Genomic DNA, 22,861 nt, shown 5'->3' on the forward strand with positions numbered 1-22,861 from the left:
TGTTTAGAAAATATTTACTAAACTATCTGGTGGGAGGTTAGGGTGCATAGAACACTTATGAACACTCACAATAATGAAATTAATGTATCTCTGATAGAACACTCATGAACATTCATGAATAATGAAATCTCTGATAGCTTAACAATTTTTTTTGGTGCTAATAAGGTACAGTTAACATATTAGTGACTAGTGATTTATGTGTTGTAGCTGAATACTATAACTGAGATTGTGTTTGTTTGTTTGTTTTTTGGGTTACACCCAACAGCACTCAGGGGTCACTCCTGGTTCTACTCTTAGAAATCACTCCTGGCAGGCTCAGGGGACCATATGGGATGCCAGGATTCGAACCACCGACCTTCTAAACACCTTACCTCCATGCTATCTCTCCAGCCCCTTTTGATGACTTTCTGTGTGGTTTAAGGTCCCAACTAATTTTTCTTCATTTTGTTTTGTTTTAGGGTCACGCCTGGTGATACTTATTCCTGGCTCCGTGCTCGGGGATTATTCCTAGTGGGCTCAGGGAACCATATAGAATTGTCAGGGATTGAATTCAGGTTGACTGTATGCATAGCAAATGCCCAACCTGCTATACTTTGCTCTGGCCCCTTAAGTCCCAACCCATAATTAACTAGGGGCATAAAAGTTGCCAGGATAGGGCCCGGAGAGATAGCACAGCGGTGTTTGCCTTGCAAGCAGCCGATCCAGGACCTAAGGTGGATGGTTCGAATCCCGGTGTCCCATATGGTCCCCCGTGTCTGCCAGGAGCTATTTCTGAGCAGACAGCCAGGAGTAACCCCTGAGCACCACCAGGTGTGGCCCAAAAACCAAAAAAAAAAAAAAAAGTTGCCAGGATAGGTACTTAGTGTCCATTAGTGATCACAGCTTACTGTCCACACATAGAAGTGGCATAAATAGTTACTAGAGGGCTCACTTATATTTTTGGACAATACCTATCTGCTGAAAATTCTCAGCTCCAGTATAGAAAGCGGATGTGTATTTCACTGATGCTGGTGGGAACATTGCTGCTATTTACCTTTTAAGTGCTATGACAATGAAATTATACCATATGAGGATTATGCAATCAAAGGTTGTTTATATACCAAGTTTCAAATGGAAAAACTTGTGCAGTGATTATGTGGTGGCATATGGTAAAGACTGGCTCAGAGCTTCCCTAGTGCCACTGCCACCAAGAAAAAGCAGGGAAACAAGATAAGCATATGCCTTCTTCACTGCCCTGCAGTGACCAGAAGAAGAAAAGGCTAGACACCGCTCCCCCACCCAAGCCATGGATTGTTCCAATACACATCTAAATGAGTTCATGAAGGCTAGCTCTCATTCTACTCAAAGCCCTTCTCTATGTGTAACTAAAACATACAGACCCAGAAAAACTCACTGCATTTAAAGGGCCAAGAAGTCATTGAACTTAAAGGGAAACGGCAATCAAAAATAAATAGCGCTAGGAGCTGGGGGTGTAGCTGAGAGACAGAGTTCATGTCCCACACATACAAGGCCCTTAAGTAGATCTGTGGCACTCAAGGAAGCAAACAAAAATAATCTAAAAGTCTTAAAATAAGCAGCATTGGACCTATATAATTACATCACCCCCAAAAAGGGGCAAAAGAGGGAAGCAAAAAAAAAAAAAAAAAAAAAGGAAATAAATTAGATGAAAGGCTACCGTTGAAAATAATTGTTTTCTTTCTCATGTGCTATATAATAGTTGAAGGCTAATTAGCAGTATGGGGCCGGGCGGTGGCGCTAAAGGTAAGGTGCGCCTGCCTTGCTTGCGCTTGCCTTGGACGGACCGCGGTTCGATCCCCCGGTGTCCCATATGGTCCCCCAAGCCAGGAGCAACTTCTGAGCACATAGCCAGGAGTAACCCCTGAGCGTTACCGGGTGTGGCCCAAAAACCAAAAAAAAAAAAAAAAAAAAGGCTAATTAGCAGTATGACTCCATAGTGATACTGCCAAGTCTCCTTCAGACAGTTCTGTCAGATTGCCTGGGCGAATTACAAATCAGAATGTTACCAGCACCTGGTTGGTCATTTACTATTTCTTGTTAAAGAGTCTAGGGTTTAAAAGATTGTATATTTGAGGAACATAGGTAATTCTCTGTCACCAGTTGAAATCATAGGATTAGGGGTTGGTAGCTTTGGATTGGACTTCCAGCTCCTATTGTACATGTTCTGAACCATCTCTCCCCCCTTCCCATGAAAAATGCTTGTCCATGAGTGTGTGTGTGATCCTCTGTCCCCAAATGGGCCTATTTTTATTTCTCATGGTTGACATTATACTATTATCTCATCAGACGTACCGAATAAATACCATTATGACTGACCTTGTGTCTAAATAAAAAAAAAAAAAAGAAAAAAAAAAGAAAATAATTGTTTTCAAATTAACACAAAACAGATGATAATCATGAACAATAAAGGACTCAGGGCCCAGAGAGATAGCACAGCGGCATTTGCCTTGCAAGCAGCCGATCCAGGACCAAAGGTGGTTGGTTCGAATCCCGGTGTCCCATATGGTCCCCCGTGCCTGCCAGGAGCTATTTCTGAGCAGACAGCCAGGAGTAACCCCTGAGCACTGCTGGGTGTGGCCCAAAAACCAAAAAAAAAAAAGGACTCAAAGGGCTTAATGAAATTTAAAAATGTATTTTAAAATATTTAAATTAAATTCAAATATTTAAAGTGTAAAATAAAAATAAAAAATAATTGGGGAGAATGAAACAAGTAGGGCATTTGTCTTGCACACCACCGATCTGGGTTCAATTCCTGGCTTGCCCCCACAGTAAACATTTTTACCTTCTCGGAAACTTTTCTATAGTAGTCACTGAATTTTCTTCCAGGTTGGCCTTTCAGATACAGGACGTGTCCAGAGAATGTAGTTGCCCTTTTGTTATAACCATACTGGTGGACTGGAGAGACCTCTCCTTTTCCAGTCACTACTCTTGGAGGCTGGCAAATAATCAGACTACCATTAGACATCACAAGAAAAGACTTAATAATAAAATATATACTTCTATGTACATGGAAGAGAATAAAATCCTAGCAACTGGGTATCAGAGATAGTACAAGTAAGGCATGGATGTCTTGTATGTTGCTAAATTGGGTTCAGAATTTCATATGGTCCTTGAGGCCTGCCAAGTGTTCCCTGAGTACACAGAGCCCAGATCTATCCTTGATTGCTACTGGGTGTGGCCACAAAACAAAAACAAAAAAACCCAAATCTGAGCAATTCCCGAAAGGACTTCATTTTTCCCCTTAACTGCAGCTAGACCAAAGATGTTGGCAGGGACAGAGAGAGACAATAAGGGATGCTTCCTAAGGTGATTTAGTACAAGGTATAAAGGTCGCACAGATTTTTGTTTTGGGGCCACACTCAGTAGTACTCCCACCTCTGTGCTAAAGAATCACTCCTGCTGATGCTCAGGTGACCTATAATGGATGCCAGGGATTGAAACCAGGCCAGTCACATACAAAGCAACCTTCTTCCCTGCTTTACTATCTCTCTGGTTCTACTCATGCAGATTTTAAAGATGCTGCTTGGGTAAGATTAATATGTAGATTTAAAATGCAATCTTGGGCCAGAGTGATAGTGCACTAGGTAGGACCCTTGCCTTGTATGTAGCCGATCTGGGTTTCATTCTTCGTATCTCATAGGATCACCTGAGCCCCTCCAGGAGTGATCTCTGAGCTCCTAGCTGATGAGCTCTGCTGGGTCTGGCCCCAAACTCAAAATAAATAAATAAATAAAACACGGGGCCGGGAAGGTGGCGCTAGAGGTAAGGTGTTTGCCTTGCAAGCGCTACCGTAGGACGGACCGCAGTTTGATCCCCCGGCGTCCCATATGTCCCCCCAAGCCAGGAGCGACTTCTGAGTGCATAGCCAGAAGTGACCCCTGAGCATCAAACGGGTGTGGCCAAAAACCCAAAAAATAAATAAATAAATAAATAAATAAATAAATAAATAAAAGTAAATAGATGTCTAATTGATAATAGATGGTATCTGCAGGTACCTCTAGGGATAGTCCTTATAAGTAATGATTTCTTCCTATATGGAAGGGCACTATCAGAAATCCAGTTCTCAGAATCTGTCTTATGAAACAGTCCACATATGTGCAAAGAGACATGTTTGTGGATAACTAATTTTGTTCTTCTACTGGTATAGAAATTAAAGAATTCATCCTCCTAGAAGTACTTACAAAAAATTTGGTTTTGACATATTCTTTTGTCTCATAGAATGCAGATTTTTTATCCTGCAAAATTCAGAACAGAATACATATTTAACAAATGTTTACTTAAACATACTAAAACAATCTATAATAGAACAAGATCTTTATTACACTGGTTAATCAGATCTGTGGGTCAAGGCTAGGCAAACACCTCAGACAAAACTCAGGGGTCCAAGAGCCTGTTTTTATTGAGCATTACTACAAACTCATCATTTTGCTTCATGCTTGGGCAATAGGGTGTGGGTGCAAGCATATCATAACATTTGTTTGGGGGGGGAGGTTGGGCACACCTGTTGATGCTCGGAGGTTATTCCTGGCTCTGTACTCAGAAATCGCTCCTGGCAGGTTTGGAGGACCACATGATGCCAGGGATCGAACCCAAGTTCATCCCAGGTTGGCAGTGTGCAAGGCACAAGCCCTACCCCTGTGCTATTACTCCAGCAATATCATAACATAATATCATAACATCTTATCAATATAACTACAAGTTTTCTAAAATCAGTATTTTCTTAGTTTGGAACAGGGAAGTTCTTCCTAAGTGTGGACATTATGGGCATCCTTGATTTATTTTGGTTTTGCAGCCAGACCCAAATATGGTCAGGGGTACTCCTGGCTCTGCACTCAGGAATTACACCTGGCAGACTTAGGGGACCATATGGAATGCCAGGACCAAACCCAGGTCAGCGGCTTGCAAGGTAAATGCCCTATCTATCCATTGTACTATCACTCCAGCCCAAATGAGCATCTTTGTTTGTTTGTTTGTTTGTTTTGGGGGGGTTTCAGACCTGGCAGCATTCAGGGGTTACGCCTGACTCTACTCAGAACTCACTCCTGGCAGGCTTGGGGGACCATATGAGATGCTAGGAATCAAACCTGGGTCAGCCAAGTGGAAAGCAAATGCCCTACCCACTGAGATTATCACTCCAGCCCCTGAGGTGGACATCTTTTAAAACGTTCCACGCACTGCAAAATCATGATTAAAGTATACACTATATATTAATCATAAAATAAAAAATACATATAAATTTCCATCAAACAATTTTTTGTTTTTTGGGCCACACCCAAAAACATAACATTCAGGGGTTACTTCTACTCCTGGGTATGTGCTCAGAAATCGCTCCTGGATTGGGGACCATATGGGGCACCAAGAACTGAACCAAGGACCGTCCTGGGTCGGCTGCCTGCAAGGCAAACACCTTGCTATTGATCCAGCCCCCAAACAATATTTTTAATATATATCTTGGGCCTGGAGATACAGTAAATTAAGGCACCTGCTTTGTATGCAGGTGACCCAAATTAGATCCCAATTAGCACATGGTCCCCCAAACAACACTGTGAACAATACGCAACCACCCATCTCCCTTTCTACCCTCGAGCACGAAGTCAGAGTAGCCCCTACCACCACCACTCATCTCAGAATAAATTCAAATCTGCCTGGAGGTTACCCGAGTTTATCTGCACAGGATAAACTGTGCAATGGACCCCTCTTCTTTTCACATTCTGCTAAGCTTACTTGAGAGTCTGGAGTTTAACTATATAATTAAGTCCCTTGTTACAAATGGAAAAAAATAAAGTCTGGAGTTTAGAATAATTCAGAGTATAGATAAAGTCAACTCATAAAGAGTTTAGAAAAACTGAATCAGAGTTTTGGGTTTAAAATCTGTCAGAACTTCTCGATCATAACATTCTGCAATACTAATAGATGTCTAATATTTCTCCTGCCATCTCTATTAATCCATATGACAACAGCAATAAGAATAATGAAAAAAAAAAGAGTAATGGCCCTTGTCTAGTCCAGTCTTTCTGGAAGACAATATGGAGATTCCTCCCAAAAAACTGGAAATTGAGCTCCCTATGATCCAACTACATATACCCAGGGAACACAAAAACACAATACAAAAATGCCCTCTGCATGCCTATGTACATTGCAGCTTTAATTACAACAGGCAGAATATGGAAACAACCAAGATGTCCAACAACAGATGAGTGGCTAAAGAAACTGTGCATATGTACATATGTACATTGTGTACATAAACACAATGGAATACTATGCAGCTGTCAGGAAAAATGAAGTCATAAAATTTTCCTATACACGGATGAACATGGAAACTATTATGCTGAGTGAAATGAGTCAAAGGGAGAGAGATAAAGAATAGTCTCACTCATCCGTGGGAGTTAAGAAAAATAATAATATCCAGAGACAATAGAGATGAGGTTTGAAAGGACCAGACCACGATATGAAGCTTACCACAAAGGTTGGTGAATACAGTTAGAGAAATAACTACACCAACAACTATCATGATAATGGTAGTGAGAGAAATAGAATGTCTGTCTCAAAGACAGGCAGGGGGTAGGGGAGATAAGGAGCATTGGTGGTAGGAAGATTGCACTGGTGAATGGGGGTTTACATTTTTATGACTAAACCCAATTACAAACATGTTTATAATCATGGTGCTTAAATATATTAATAAAAGAATAATGGGAGCCAAAGAGATAGCACAGCGGCTATTTGCACTTGCAAATTGCAAGGCATTTGCCTTGCAAGTGGCCGACCCAGGACAAACCTGGATTTGATTCCTGGCATCCCCGAGCCTGCCAGGAGGGATTTCTGAGCATAGAGCCAGGAGTAATCCCTGAGTGCCACCAGGTGCGGCCAAAGAAACCAAAAAAAAAAAAAAAAAAGAATGGCCCAATCTGGGTTCAATCTCCAGCATCCCATAGGTCCTCTGAGCCTGCCAGGAGTAACTTCTGAGCACAAAGCAAAGATGAGCAATGCTAGGTGTGGGCCCCCAAAAAATGGAAGAAAAAAAAAAAAAGGCCTGGAGACTTAAATATTCTGATTTATCTATTTTGATAGAACTAAAGAGTTTTTTTTGGCTTCGTTTTGTTTTTTTTGTTGTTTGTTTTTGGGTCACACCGGCAGCGCTCAGGGGTTATTCCTGGTTCTACCCTCAGAAATCGCTCCCAGCAGGCATGGGGGACCACATGGGATGCCAGGATTCGAATTTTTGTCCTTTTGCATGCAAGGCAAATGCGCTACCTCCATGCTATCTCTCCGGTCCCGAACTAAAGTGTTCTATTTAGAAAAATGTACTTTGCATGTGGGAGGTCTAGTTCCATTTTCATTCCCAGAACCTTGTTGGTCCCTGCATGTTACCTGAAGCAAGCACTGCTATGTGTGGACCAGAAACCAAAAAATAAAGGACTGGCAAAATAGTACTGAGGTTAGGAACTTGCCTTTTATGTGGCTGGCTCCAATTTGATTCTCCCAAACAAACAAGATCCCCTCTCCTGTGCAGCTTCCCACGCACATGAATTTGATGTACCTACTGATGTCTGTTATTACACATGCTTCACAAGAGAAATAAGTTCAGCTCTATCAAAAGGCCAGTCAGAGGAAATAAGTTTGAAATTAGTAGGAAAACCAACTCTAGCATGCCCAACCCCTTTACCTTTACCTTTGCCTACTCTCTTCTATCAATATATATATATATATATTAGCTTGAAGGACAAGAGCCACTTTCAACAGTAGTACAAAAAGCATTGGGTTTCAAAATCCAATGTAGGGGGAGGGAAGTGGGACTGAGGCCAACTAGGACAAACAGTGGGATGTAAAGAAAGATGGTTTGGCCTTGCCTCAAATGACTGTAAACTGAAAGAAATAAGTTCAATGCAACCAGCTTTTCCACTCTTTCAAGAAAAGCTGGAAATATAGATTTATACATAACCTTATCATTTTTCAAATTATTTTTTGTTGTTTTGGGGCCACACCCAATGGCCCAAGGGGTTAGTCCTGGCTCTCCACTTAAGAATCACTCCTGGAGGGCCCGAAGAGATAGCACAGCAGCGTTTGCCTTGCAAACAGCCGATCCAGGACCAAAGGTGGTTGGTTCAAATCCCGGTGTCCCACATGGTCCCCCGTGCCTGCCAGGAATATTTCTGAGCAGATAGCCAGGAGTAACCCCTGAGCACTGCCGGGTGTGGCCCAAAAACCAAAAAAAAAAGAATCACTCCTGGCAGGCTCAGGGACCATATGGGATGCTGTAGGTTGAATGGGGTTGGCTGTGTGCAAGGCAAAGGCCCTACTTGCTGTGCTATTGCCTGGGCCCCACCTCATCATTTTTATATGTAACTAAAAACATTAGATATTTTTGCTGTGATTTAATTTTCAAGCTGCACAATTTGGTCTTTTGTTGGTTTTATTTGGTCCACACCAGACAATGATCAGGAGATACTCCCAGCTCTCTGTGGAGTAGTTACCAACTGTGCCAGAAATCCCACTTGCAAAGCATGAGCTCAAGCTCATTGAGCCATCTTTGTGGCTGTAGCAGGTAGGTACTGTCCTATGAGAATCCACTTAAATCTTTCCAAGATGGGCCCAGAGAGATAGCACAGTGGCGTTTGCCTTGCAAGCAGCCGATCCAGGACCAAAGGTGGTTGGTTTGAATCCCGGTGTCCCATATGGTTCCCCCGTGCCTGCCAGGAGCTATTTCTGAGCAGCCAGCCAGGAGTAACTCCTGAGCAACGCCGGGTGTGGCCCAAAAACCAAATAAATAAATAAATAAATATTTCCAAGAGAATATCTTTTGTTTGCTTTATGGCCCACAGTGGTGCTCAGGGATTACTCCTGGCTCTACACTCAGGAATCTCTACTGGCAGGCTCAGGGATGCCACGAATTGAATTAGTGTTGGCTGTGTGCAAGGCAAGCACCCTACCTATTCTGCTATTGCTCTGGCCCCCAGAAGAGTGTCTCTTATGGGCGAGGCAAGTTTAATACAAGTTCTTGTTAATAAATGGGCTTAATGCTTAAACTTTAAGCACAGAGCTCAAAGAAATAACAATGGATAAAATAAAAACCTGCTGGGCATGAGTTTCCTTCTCTGTAATGTGGAGACACAAACCTGAGTCAGCTGTCAAGCTATAGGTCACTAAGCAAAGTACTGTCATTCCTATGCTTTAACCTGTCCCACTTCACTGTATTCTCATAAGAGTTCCCTGAGTAAAGTTGAACCAGGTGCTTCACATGTTGAGGCCCTACCACATGTCTTATATAAACTCAAATTCAGAATACATTTTTTTTTTTAAATAAGATCTTGGATTGCTCTCTAAACCCATGTTCTCCCTTGAATACATCTCTCTAGTCTGTTTCTTTGCTTCTTTCCACTTTGGAGAAGCCCAGGTTCTCTCTCAAACATGCTTCTCTCCCTTCACATCTTTCTAAGTAAAAATTTCATTAAAAACTTCATTGCTGGGGCTGGTGCGGTAGCACAAGTTGTAAGTCTTGCACACGCTAGCCTAGGACAGACCACAGTTCGATCCCCCTGGTGTCCCATATGGTCCCCAAGCCAGGAGTGATTTCTGAGTGCATAGCCAGGAGTAACCCCTGAGTGTCACCGGGTGTAGCCCAAAAAAACAAAAACAAAAACCTTCCTTGCTGGGGCTGGAGTGACAGCACAGTGGGAGGGTGTTTGACTTGCACACGGTTGACCCAGGTTCGATCCCTGGCATCCCATATGGTCCCCAGAGCTAGCCAGGAGTCATTTCTGAGAGAAGAGCAAGGAATAACCTGAGCGCTGCTGTGTGGCCCCCCAATCCCCCCCCCCCCGAATTTCCTTGCTTAAGGAAAGCAAATAGGGTACTTGCCTTGCACACGTTGACCGGGATTCAATCCCTGGCATCCCATATGGTCCCTGAGCCTGCCAGGAGTGATTGTCAAGTGCAGAGTCAGGAGTAACTTATCACCTGGTGTGATCCAAAACCCCAAAACCAAAAAAACTCATAACAAAAACAAAAACTTCCTTGCTTCACCAATAATAAATAAGGCCCTTTTTTCACCATAGGGTTTTATTCAATCTTCTCAATAAGTCTGCTAGATGGCAATGAAACCCTGCAATGTGGATTCACTGGTTTAAAAAGTAATAATGGGGCCGGAGAAATAGCATAGTGGTAGGGCGTTTGCTTTGCACATGGCTGACCAGGGACAAATCCAGGAGTAACCTGAGCACAGCCAGATGTGGCCCCAAAACAAAAAGTAGTAAGTAGAAAGCTAGCTCACTGGCCCAGAGATGGGAGCACCTGGTCCTCACACAAGATTAACAAAATAAAATATACTGATGAATTCAGTGTCGTCTAGCTTTTTGACCCAATATATGAAAATATTACTATTTTGATATAAACATGAAGGCTTATGAAAATAATGTTGTGTATTGTACAGAAGAGCATGTTCCCAATCTGACCAACCAAGTTTGGGGGCCCGGATTAACACTTGGCTAATGGCTACCCTGTGAAGTAACAAATGGAGGGTCTCTAGCGCTGGAAGATGGCAGACTCATGTCTTCAAAACCACATCTGGTCCTTAGGTCATAGATGGGGATGGGGTGGGATGTTTATAAGGGAAAAAAAGGGAAGACCGGAGGGTTTTAAACTAGACGGTGACAGGAAGAGCAATATCTGATCACCACTTTTTCAACTCTTTGCAAACCTAGTAAGGGCTGGGATTCTGAGGGAAAGTAGAAGTAGGATGTCTTTAGGCTTTGGAGCAAAGACAGCTGTCCTTGTCTAAAGCCGACCTTTGGCTGTTTCAAACCCAGGTAACCCTAGTTCTTGATTTCAGAGGGCAGATAAACAGTAAACAGGGCGGGGGGCTAGGACATTCCCTCTGCCGGGGAGGGCAAGTTCTTCTCGTGGGCATCTTCCAGCCCTAGTGGTCCCAGGTTTGGGCGTGGAGGGGACTCAAGACCCTGAGTCCAATCCCCAGCACGCACACAGAGGAGAATTCAAAAATCCCTACGGATTCTTTCTTGGAGACTTCGTACAGAGTCTTGCGGAACTTGAGCAGGCCGTAGGTCGGGCGGCGAGTATGTATCCTCAGGATCGGGGTTTTGTTCGCCCCGGGCTGGCCCCGGGCTTCGAGCCCGGCCGGGGCTTGCGGGTCCGCGAGCCCGAGTTCGGAGTCCTGCGGCCCGAGCGCGGCCCGCGAGCCCGGGAGCACGAGCAGCGAGCGGGACTCCTGCCGCCGGAGCCGGGACCAGGACTCCGCCCGGTCGGCCGCGGGCCGCGCCTCGGGGATGGCCGGCAGGGGCCGGAACTCCTGCGAGTCCGACGAGAAGTCCAGCCGCCAGGGCCCGGCCGTGGCCGCGGACGGCAGGAACAGGAACTCGTGGTTGGGGTCCATGGGGGCCCGGCTTCCGCTTCCGGCCGGCTGGGGCGCGTCCCGCGAGGGAGGGCGGGAGCTCGCCGCCGCCGCCGCCGCCGCCTCCGAAGCGCCGCGCCGCGCCGCGCCTCACCCCGCCCCGCCCCGCCGCCCCGCCGGCCGACCGAACTCCCGACTGACGCAGGCCGACGCGCGGCCGCCGCACAGAGAGCGCCAGACGTTCGGCGCCGCAGCCATGGCAGCGAGCGAGCCGAGCCTCCCGGCGGACCCCGGCCACCCCGAGCCGCCGCCGCCGCCATCGCCATCGCCCGAGAGCCCGCAGGAGGCCGAGCCGGCCCCGGCCCCGGCGCGGAGCTCTGAGGGTCCGGCCGCCCCCGAGCCGGCCCGCCCCGCCGCCGCCGCCGCCAGCCCTCCGCCTCCTCCTCCGGCCGCCTCGGCGGCTCCCGGGGCCGAAGCCGCCGCTCTGGGCCGCGCTCAGGGCCCCGGCGCCTCCCGCCTCGGCCCCGAGACCTTCCGCCTGCGCTTCCGCCAGTTCCGCTACCAGGACGCGGCGGGCCCGCGCGAGGCCTTCCGGCAGCTGCGGGAGCTGTCGCGCCAGTGGCTGCGGCCCGACGTCCGCACCAAGGAGCAGATCGTGGAGATGCTGGTGCAGGAGCAGCTCTTCGCCATCCTGCCCGACGCGGCGCGAGCGCGCCGGCCCCGTCGCCGCACCGACGTGCGCATCACCGGCTGAGCGGCTGCGCCCCGCGGCCGGCCGGGCCGACTCCGAGCCGCTCGCGGACCCGCGGGACGCCCCGAGAATAAAGGCTTCGGCTTTCCTACCCGCTTGGCTCTCCGTAGCTTCTGTGGGGGCCCGGCTGGCAGCTGGCCGGCCCTCGCACCCGGGGACCCTCTCTCGTCCTGGCTAGCGATCCGAAGAGGCCAACGTGAGCCTGGCCTGGATGGATCATTTACATTGCTGGGCCACTGGGGGGGGGGGCGTCCGGGTGACACCCCGTGCTTAGGGCTTTCTCCTGCTGTGCTCCAGGATCACTCCTAGAGGGCTGAGGGAACCCACACCAGGCGATGCTCAGAGATGGCTCGTGCAAGTACCGAGAGGCGTGGGGGTGGGCAGGACTATGGATGCTGAGGTGCCACCCTGGTTTGGCTGCGTGCAAGGCAAAAGGCAGGCCTTCCACACTGTCCTATGGCCCCGGGCCCAAGTTGCCAAATGCTTTGATCTCACCTGCCTCCTAATGTTGGAACGTGCACTTGCCTTTCACGAACCAGACACGTATTCGACCCCTGGCACCACATATAGTCTTCTGAGCCCTGCCACTACCAGGACTGATTCTGAGCACCTCTGGGTATGTCCCCAGCACCCCCGTCCCTCCAAATATATATGGATTTTAGATTCACCCTGACTTGGGGATCAGAGAAACTCTGCAATGCCAAAGATCCTAGCCTCACCTATATTTGAGTATCTCCTGACTTTCCCTTAATTTTTGGGGGAGAGGCCACACCTGGTGATGCTCAGGGGTTACTCCTGGCTCGGGGGACCATATGGGATGCCAGGAATAGTACCGAGGTCTGTCTTGGATCACGCAAACGCTCCACCGCTGCGCTATCGCTCCGACTCCATTCCTTTAATTTTTTTTTTTGCTTTGTTGGGGTTCTCCATAGCCCTGCACTAAGGGAGTCATTCCTGGCAAGCTAAAGAGACCATACGGAATGCTGGAGATTTAATCTGGGTCAGCTGTGCGCCACTACTCCCTTATTTGGGGGGGAGGGACACTCACTCAGCAGTGCTCCGGGTTTCTTTAGACTCTGCACTCAGGGATTACTCCTGGCAGGCTCAAGCACCGCCATCCGTGGTGTCAGGGATGGAATCAGGTTGGCCTACCCACTGTCCTCTCCAGTCTGCACTTTATTTATTTATTTTTTTAGTTTTGGGGCCACATCTGAAGGCACATAAGGGTTACTCCTGACTCTGCTGACAAGTTGCTCCTGGCAGATTCTGGGGGGACATATGGGATGCTGGGGATTGAACCCGGGTCAGCTGCATGCAAAGCAAATGTCTACCTACTGTGCTATCACTGATCCAGCATTTCCTTATTTTAAAAATAAGTGGAGGGGCCGGAGCGCTAGCGCTAGAAGTAAGGCATTTGCCTTGTAGGCGCTAGCCTAGGATGGACAGTGGTTCGATTCCCGATTCCCCTGGCATCCCACATGGCTCCTCCATTTCAGGAGTAACCCTTGGGCGTCAACGGGTGTGCCCCGCCCCCCCCCCCCAAAAACACAAAACCAAAAATAAGTGGAATTCCAAATTCAAAAGCAACTGACAAGCTGTCAACAGAACTCTACTATGAAATCTTATTTGCTCACCCCTGAAGGAATTAATAGGATCACAGTGATCCCTGATTACCCTGATCGCATTGTCAATTCTTTTTTTTGTTTGTTTGGTTTTGGTTTTGGTTTTGGTTTTTGGTTTTTCGGCCACACCCCGCGGTGCTCACGGGTTACTCCTGGCTGTCTGCTCAGAAATAGCTCCTGGCAGGCACAGGGGACCATATGGGACACCGGGATTCGAACCAACCACCTTTGGTGCTGGATCAGCTGCTTGCAAGGCAAACGCCACTATGCTATCTCTCCGGGCCCAACATTGTCAATTCTTTTATACAAGGAGAAATCTGACTTCCTTGCATTTGGTTTAACAATGCTATAAAGTTCTTACCACAAAGAATAAGCCAGATTGGGCTAGAGTCTGATATGAATCATTTTGCTTTAAAAACAGTAAAATGAGGGGCCGGGCGGTGGCGCTGGAGGTAAGGTGCCTGCCTCGCCTGCGCTAGCCTAGGACGGACCGCGGTTCGATCCCCCGGCGTCCCATATGGTCCCCCAAGAAGCCAGGAGCAACTTCTGAGCGCGTAGCCAGGAGTAACCCCTGAGCGTCACAGGGTGTGGCCCAAAAACCAAAAAAAAAAAACAAAAAAAAAAAAAAACAGTAAAATGAAAATTTGATATCTTTTAAAAACATTTTTTGGAGGGGCCTCATTCGGCAATGCTCAGGGGTTGGTTACTCTTGGCTCTGCACTCAAGAATTACTCCTGGTTTTGAATAGGACCATATGGGATTCCAGGGATGGAACCTGTGTCAGCATATGCAAGGCAAACATCCTACCCACTGCACATCTCTCTCCAGCCCTATTATCTTTATAGTGTTAAGTCCAGGAGAATGATGCGCCATTCAAAGACACCAAGACCACAGTCTCATGCAAAAGCAGGGGGTTTATTTCAAGCATATGCAGGGGCTGTGCTAGAATCCAGCATAAGCCAGAAACTGCCAGCCCCGAGCCATGAGCTTACAAACTGTATATAGTATTTCAAACAATAGAAAGTTACAGTAGATTGATTTGCTCTAGGAAGTACATGACATCTGGCATTTGCTTAATCACATTTTTGCAAGGTTCAGGTGCAAGCGTACAGGGTTAACATGACCAGGTTAAAACCATGTAGGAACAGAAAGAAAGTTAAACTGTAACTGGGTCTACAAGTTCCCAGAATTGTGAAGGGGGACGTAGGTGATCAGGGCAGTCAGGAAACTCAGGGGAAACTTTTTCCTTTACAATAGATCACATCTGGCTTAATGCTGTAGTGGGGGAAAAGAACGAAAAAGACAGAAATGGTTGATTTCAGTGCTGCTCAGAGGATGAAGCTGAGCCTGGATTTGGCCTTCCCCATGCATTCAAAGCATATAATTCAGTGTTAGTTTAGGACAGGGGTCTCAAACTCAATTTACCTGGGGACCGCAGGAGGCAAAGTCGGGGTGAGGCAGGGCAGCATAAGGGATTTCACAAAAAAGAAGTCCTCAAACGTCATTATTAACAGTTTTAATTATTTCTTCTGAACACGAATAGAACATTGAGTGAAGATCATGAACAGTTCTTCTGAACATGGCATCTTTTGCCTATTCCTTGCTGCCAGAGACGTGACAGCGCTTCTTCTCACAAATCTGAACCACATTTGGCTTTAGAGAGAAAGCAGTTGAGACCCTCAGTATGGCTTGAAGATGATCATCATTAAGTGTAGACCTGTACTTTGACTTATTGAAGTTCAATGTGGAGAATAACTTTTCACACAAATATGTGCTCCCAAAAAGGCACATGGGGCGCTTGAACATTCAGGAAAGCTCAGAGAAGCTGGGGGGCAATTCTCTCAAAAATTGCCCATGCATGTCTGCTTTTCCACTAATCTCCCTGAACTTGGCTTTGAGATCAGTTGCAATGCAGGTCAATGAGCTCCATTTGAAGCACAGGAGGGGCATCTTGCACATCAAAGGAAAAGGGGTCCACAAAAATCTGGAAAGTGGCACTGTGCTTTTTGAAGTCTGCAAATCTGTGATCATTTTCCTTCTCTAGCTTAAAAATAGCATCAACATATTTCTCACCACTGAATGGTATGCCTGCATCCACAAGTTCCTTGCATGCTGGGAAATGGCAAAGGTTTGTCTGAGAGAGCTGGGATTTCCATAACACAAGTTTTGTGGAGAATGCTCTCACATTGTCATAGGCAGCACTGATAAGCTGCCCTGGGCCTTGTAACATCTTGTTTAGTACATTCAGCTTTTGTGTGATGCCAACAAGAAAAGCTAAGTCCATGAGCCATTTGTGATCACTCAACTCAGAAACAGCATTCCATCCTTCTCCATTAAGGCTTTCACTTCTTCTCTCAACTCAAAAAATCTTTTTGTTTGTTTGTTTGTTTGTTTTGGGCCACACCCAGCATTGCTCAGGGGTTACTCCTGGCTGTCTGCTTAGAAATAGCTCCTGGCAGGCACGGGGGACCATATGGGTCACCGGGATTCGAACCAAACACCTTAGGTCCTGGATCGGCTGCTTGCAAGGCAAACGCTGCTGTGCTATCTTTCCGGGCCCTCAACTCAAAAAATCTTTTCAGGACATTTTCCCTGCTGAGCCAATGTACCTCAGTGAAATAGAGCACATCTCCATATTCTGACTCCATTTCCTCTAAAAAAAACCTCCTGTGCTTTAAGCCCCTGGATCTGACATCACATTGTCACACGGCAGGCATTTACTGCAAAGGGCCTGCTGATGGATAATGCAGTGAAGAGCAAAATGGCCTTCTCTACACCCTCCTCTTCAAGTTTTTTTTTTTTTGAACAAGTGCCACCATTCCATTTTTCCTCCCTGTCATCAATGGCGCTCCATCGGTTATTATTCCAACAAACCTCTTCTATGGCAAACCTGCATTCTCTCATTAGCAGTGGTCTGGCCATGCATTGGAATTTTTTTTTTTTTTTTTTTTTGGTTTTTGGGCCACACCTGGCAGTGCTCAGGGGTTACTCCTGGCTGTCTGCTCAGAAACAGCTCCTGGCAGGCACGGGGGGGGGGGGGGGGGGGGGGAGGGGGGGACGATGACCATATGGGACACCGGGATTCAAACCAACCACCTTTGGTCCTGGATCAGCTGCTTGCAAGGCAAACACTGCTGTGCTATCTCTCCAGGCCCCCATGCATTGGAATTATTGTGAGCAGTTCCTCTGTCAATTTAAAATTGCAATCAACACCACGGACATAAATTGTGAGCTGCGCAGTGTGTTATATCTGTGCCCTCGTCAAGAGCAACTGAGTATGCATCAAAACATTTGGCTTTCTCATACAGTTGATGATAAATGTCACTTGATATGTCAGAAATGCGCTCTGCCAGTGTTGGCAGAAAGGCTGGTTTTGCTAAACTGACCTTTCTTTTCCGGACAGATAATACTTGCAGCCTGTAACATGCATTTTTTTTTTTTTTTTTTTTGGTTTTTGGGCCACACCCGTTTGACGCTCAGGGGTTACTCAGAAATCGCCCCTGGCTTGGGGGGACCATATGGGACGCCGGGGGATCCAACCTCGGTCGGTCCTTCGCTAGCGCTTGCAAGGTAGACACCTTACCCCTAGCGCCACCTTCCCGGCCCCGTAACATGCATTTTTTTTTTTTTAACAAACTCTCCTTCTGTGAATGGTTTCCCTGCCTTAGCAAGGAAACTAACTAACTAACATGCCTTACTAACCATGTAACTAGCTTCGACTGATGCAACATCCTCTTTGGTTGCTTTCTTGAAGAAATCTTGTTGCCTCATTAGATATGCTTTAAAACTGGCAACCCGCTTGGCTCTCTCATTTCTTTGATATTTTGCACATTCCTCAGCATGTTTAGTTGAATAATGGTGTTTCAAGTTGTATTCCTTGTGCACTGCTAATTTCTCTGAGCAAATAAGACATGTGGGGATGCCTGTGCTCAACAAAGAAATACTGCGTCTCCCACTTTCCCAGAAATTGTCTGTGCTCGTCATCAATCTTTCTCTTCACTGCAGGCTTTGATGAAGTTATGATGAAGGTATAACAAAATCTAATTCTGTAATAAACTTCTCTCCCTACTCTCCCTTAGGCCTCCGATAATGCAAGGGATAGCGGGCAGGAGCAGCGGAAATGACGTCTGTGCTAGGCGCAAAGTATTTGCGATTATTCGCTTACCGAATATTCGCAATAAAACCGCATTAGTAAGAAAAAATCGCATTAAACATGTTTAATGAGGGACCAGAGAAATAGCATGGAGGTAAGGCATTTGCCTTTCATGCAGGAGGTCATCGGTTCAAATCCTGGTGTCCCATATGGTTCCCCCATGCCTGCCAGGAGCAATTTCTGAGCCTGGAGCCAGGAATAACCCCTGAGCACTGCCACAAAAAAAGAAAAAAAATGTTTAATGTGATTTTTATTGCGATTAGTCAGTAAGTGAATAATCGTGAATACTGCGATATTTGAAGGCCAGCCGCAGGCCACAAAATGTACAGAGGGCCGCAAATGGCCTGGGGATCGCGAGTTTGAGACCCTTGGTTTAGGATCTTACAGCTGACTCCCCACGGGGAGATATATATTAAGATCAGGTCCAGTGTTTTCCAAAGTTGATATGTGATCCCTTTTCTGTCCTCACCCTCTCAGGGGCACAAAAGGGAGGACATGAGGGTAGCTTCATATAACTTTAAGTACAAGTAAATAATTGTTTCCCTTTGAGGACAATAGGCTAAATAAGTTTTGGAACCTGATTCCTAAAAGCATAAATGGCTTCCTTTAGAAGGCAATGTTTGTGGAAAATTAAATAATGCATGCTCAAAAACATAGCAACAAATCTTGTTTATTTTTCCAAATACAGAAATTTGTTTAGCAAATTATGACCCACAGCAACATTTATATATATAGCCTTCTGACCTATCCTAATAATGTGTAAACACAGATATGTATCCACAGTGCAATGCTGGCTCAGCCAAGGCCCATCTTGCAACACTCATCACTTAAAATGATTACTCAAACCAAAATTTTTTTGTCAAGGCAATGTTTTATAGAGGGATAGTTTTTCTCAAAAGAAAACTTAGGTAGTGTACATATTTCTAAAGGGTAACAGTAATATTCAAATAACAGTTTTCCAGTGCTCCAACTTGGAATTAATTCAACTTGACCCAGGAATTGGGGATGGAGCCCCTAGCATGGCTTTAAATTAGGGAAGTACATTATTGACGTTATCAGAACTTAGTCTTCCCCGTTTCCCTAAGGACAAAAGTCCCAAATGAGTGAAATGGGATGATTTCTTTTATAAAATTTAAACAATAAACCCAGTAACAGCCACTTGACAAAACAGGATAATTCTCCACTTATGCTTCCATCTTGGAAAAAGACATGAAAATGACAGCCTTCAAGTTCTATCTTCTAGGAGTTGGGGACATATAGCTCAGTGGTAGAGAATGTACTACTTTGCATGTGTGTAACTGCATTCCATCCCCGATCTAAAAAAAAAAGACTTCCCAATATGTTATTCAAATGTATTTTCAGAACAGAAAAATTGATCATTCATTTATAATACAACAGTCATCATACCTCACAATTGTCACTAGAGGAAAAAAAAACCATCCTGTTTTCTCCCTTTTTTAAACAACTTGTCACAATTCTTTTTTGTTTAAGTGTTTGTTTTTTGGGCCACAATGAACCCAGGAAATACTCCCAGCAGCAGTTGGGGTCAGTCACTTGCAAGCGCTACCCATACTATCACTCCGGCCTACCACAGGTCTTTTATTGTGATTGTTTGATTTTTACTAAGCACAGATGCCAGGCACATTCGTTGAAGATTTCCTCCTACACCAGAAACACCGTTAGCAATAGGAAATAGCTTCTTGCAGGGAATTCTGTCGGTTTTATTACATTACAGTCCCATTGGAACCCCTTTGGATAAACTACAGCAGGCTAAACTTGTCCTAAACCCAGAGTGTATCAAATGGTTAACAAATCACTAGACAGATATTCCCTGAAACAGATCTTAGTAAAGACTTTATGACCATAATGACCTGTGCTTTAAAGTCTCTCCATTCATTTCAAAAGTTTCTTGTGATCAGGTCACTGCTATTGGGATATTGACTACTTGACGTTTACATAGTAAATAGTTGCAGCTTGTAACATTACAGATTCTTAAACCCATTATGAATGTTAATGGACACCTGTGCTTTGATTTTTGCCTTTAAGATAGGAAAACTAAACGATGTAAAAGGGCACACCTCAAAGCATGGGGCATTTTCTTTAACTGCCTAGTAAGGTAAAAACAATAAAGCGATTGTAAGAGTCGCAAATATTGTTTCAAAAGGTACAAAGAGGTTACCTGGACATTAAGCAGCATAATCATCTTATTCTCACAAAATAATACAAACAGGAAGATTTAGATGTTAAAGGATAATAAAACCATTCTGAAAATGCAACTACTGAATATACACAGCCTTCAGGGAAGAAGAAAAGCGGCACATGTACAATCTGAAGTTTGTTTACAACCATATAAAATAATTTTCCAAACCACAACCTTGTAACAAATCTTTTCAGTGAAAGAGTTAAAAAAAAATGGGAAACCTTTTCTGGACATTAAATAGAACCAGGAAGTTGTCACAGAGTGGGTAGAAAACACTGCCCTAGGGTACCAGACCCTGCCTACTTTGGTTTGGAATTCCTTCTCAATTCTTTCTACAGTAAAATTGTCATTCCTCCGCAGGTGGCAGGGGCCTGACTACATAAAGAACATAAAAAATAAAAACAAAAACAAAAAACTAAACAAAGAATCCCACCCAACTCTGGGGGGAAAGCTTAGAGAACTTGTCCCCAGTACCATGACATCATGCAAAAGAAGTGGCGAGCTAAGAGAAGGAATCCTCCAGTGAAGACAGCACGGCCTAAGTGGAATGAAGCCACAGCCTGCCCACGGGTGGTCACGAGGAATGAGATTGGGTGCCTGCCACCAAACCCATGCCAGGTAGAAACCAAAGGCTTGGTATGTGTTCCAATACAACAGGAAAATCCATATAATAACTAGGAAGTTGAATTTATGACCATTTCGAGCTACCTTTTTTGGCTCTCATTTCATTTATCATCAGTGGCACAATTTCAAGTGAAGTTTGTGCAAAAAGATTCACTCTCCATTCAGGGATGTGCACAGAAGAGGGAAACCCTAAAGTCTCTCAGCTGCTTTCAGGGTTGACTTCGCAATCAGAGCAGCCTCCCATCTGTCTAATGTCCATCTCATTCCCTGTCCAGATCTGAAGTCTGTTGGTGTCTCGTGCATTCCGCATGCTACGTTTATTTAAATATATGAAACTTCCTGTAGGTGCTCCAGGATTGTGCCCCCACAAGTTTTAGGGGCTCAGTTTCATGTTGAGCAACAGAGTGCAATCTGCTGCACCTTGCCCAGGTCCGTCAAAAGCTGCTTGATGCAATGCTTGAGCTGTGGCAGCCGAGCCAAGGGTTCCGGGGGCTCCAGCTCCCCGGTATAGTCCAGCCAACTCTCCAACACTGGGGGAGAGAGAGAGAAATGGTGAGTTTCAACATTTACTTTCAAGAACTCCAGGGAGTTCAGCCCCTTGGCTCATCTGATCTCTCTTGGGGAGAATGGGGAGGCCAATTAAGGTGATTTCAACTCATCACCCTCTCATAACTCCTATTACAAAACTTGATGAGCTGATTAAGAATAGTAGTTCAGGGGCCGGGCGGTGGCGCTAAAGGTAAGGTGCCTGCCTTGCCTGCGCTAACCTTGGACGGACCGCGGTTCGATCCCCCGGTGTCCCATATGGTCCCCCAAGCCAGGAGCAACTTCTGAGCACATAGCCAGGAGTAACCCCTGAGCGTTACTGGGTGTGGCCCAAAAACCAAAAAAAAAAAAAAAAAAAGAATAGTAGTTCATGGGGCAATAGTACAATGGGTAGGATGCTTGCCTTGCCTGGCTGACATGGATTCAATTCACAGCATCCGGTATGGTCCTCCAAACATTGCCAGGAACTGAGCTCCTTTGGTTGTGACCCCCAAACCAAAACAACAGTGTAGTCCAATAGGACTTTCTATGATAATAGAAAATCTCTAGAAAACGGAAGTGTCATAGATGCAGGCTGTAGGTGGGGGTGGGATGACAGGAAACTTTACTGGTGAAATTGGTGGTGGAAAATGAACACTGGTGAAAGTATGGGTGTTGGAGCCTTGTATGATCAGAACCAAACAACTTTTTAACTCTATTTCATAGTGGTTTAGCTAAAAAAAAATTAAGTTTGCAAGGGCTGGAGTGATACACAACAGTAGGGTGTTTGCCTTGCATGCTGCTGACCCAGGACAAACCAGAGTTTGATCCCCAGCATCCCATATGGTTCCCCGAGCCTGCCGAGACCGATTTTTGAGCACAGAGCCAAGAGTAGGCCCTGAGCACTGCTGGGTATGACTCAACTACCCCCCCAAAAGGTCTCTAGATCTATTGTCCAGCATAGTAGCCACTAACAACATAGCTATTTAGCATATGACACACAGTCAGTACAAAAGTGTAAGTGAATTTATATTTAAGCAGACACAAAGAGCTAGTGAATTACTGTGCAGCTGCATAGCTTACTTAGAAAGGTTTAAAAGAGCACCCTTATTGTTCCTGCCCAACTTTTTTTTTTTTTTTGGGGGGGGGGGGTTTGGACCACACCCGGTGACGCTCTGGGGTTACTCCTGGCTATGTGCTCAGAAGTCGCTCCTGGGTTGGGGGACCATATGGGACGCTGGGGGATCGAACCGTGGTCCATCCTAGGCTAGCGCTGGCAAGGCAGACACCATACCTCTAGTGCCACCGCGCCGGCCCCCCTTCTCAACTTCTTAATGCTATCCTATGTGAAAAGCAGAAAACCTGCTATTTCAGACATGTGTGTGAGTTTGTGTGTGTATCAAACTGGTACTATTGCATGCAAAACAAATGTTCCTGCCCTTTGCTCCAACTTCCCAGCTCCCTTAATATTCTTTTGTTTGGGGGCTGAGGAGGTGGTTGGGCCACATCTGGTGGCGCTCAGGGTTTCCTTCTGGCTCTGTGCTCAAAAATTACTCCTGGCAGGCTTGGGGGACCATATGGGATACTGGGCATCAAATTCAGGTTGACTGCGTGCAATGTAAAT

The 22,861-nt window shown here is 45.8% G+C and overlaps 3 protein-coding genes across 5 annotated transcripts in view; 1 reads left to right on the top strand and 2 right to left on the bottom strand.

Annotated features, from left to right (window-relative positions):
• CNBD2 (cyclic nucleotide binding domain containing 2) overlaps positions 1–3,047 on the bottom strand; it is a 56,133-nt gene extending 53,086 nt beyond the window's left edge. Inside the window, exon 1 of the mRNA XM_049779459.1 lies at positions 2,801–3,047. Within this exon, the coding sequence (XP_049635416.1) occupies positions 2,801–2,983 (183 nt within the window). The 5' untranslated portion in view covers positions 2,984–3,047. The remainder of the gene's footprint in view (positions 1–2,800) is intronic.
• An 8,571-nt stretch (positions 3,048–11,618) lies between these two features.
• On the top strand, positions 11,619–12,120 carry SCAND1 (SCAN domain containing 1). The gene has a single exon (XM_049780527.1). It carries the CDS (start codon positions 11,619–11,621, stop codon positions 12,114–12,116), a length of 498 nt encoding a protein of 165 aa, XP_049636484.1. The 3' UTR covers positions 12,117–12,120.
• Positions 12,121–19,467: 7,347 nt separating this feature from the next.
• PHF20 (PHD finger protein 20) overlaps positions 19,468–22,861 on the bottom strand; it is a 121,812-nt gene continuing 118,418 nt past the window's right edge. For all 3 annotated transcript variants that reach the window (XM_049779142.1, XM_049779144.1, XM_049779143.1), the window contains one exon: positions 19,468–21,242. In XM_049779142.1, the coding sequence (XP_049635099.1) occupies positions 21,100–21,242 (143 nt within the window). In that variant the 3' untranslated portion in view covers positions 19,468–21,099. The remainder of the gene's footprint in view (positions 21,243–22,861) is intronic.

This window comes from Suncus etruscus, chromosome 9 (assembly GCF_024139225.1).
Source record: "Suncus etruscus isolate mSunEtr1 chromosome 9, mSunEtr1.pri.cur, whole genome shotgun sequence".
In the NCBI taxonomy this organism is placed as follows: domain Eukaryota; kingdom Metazoa; phylum Chordata; class Mammalia; order Eulipotyphla; family Soricidae; genus Suncus; species Suncus etruscus.

Bases quoted from the DNA above. Each gene is read 5' to 3' on its own strand.
- SCAND1 (XM_049780527.1), top strand. From the start codon at position 11,619: ATGGCAGCGAGCGAGCCGAGCCTCCCGGCGGACCCCGGCCACCCCGAG.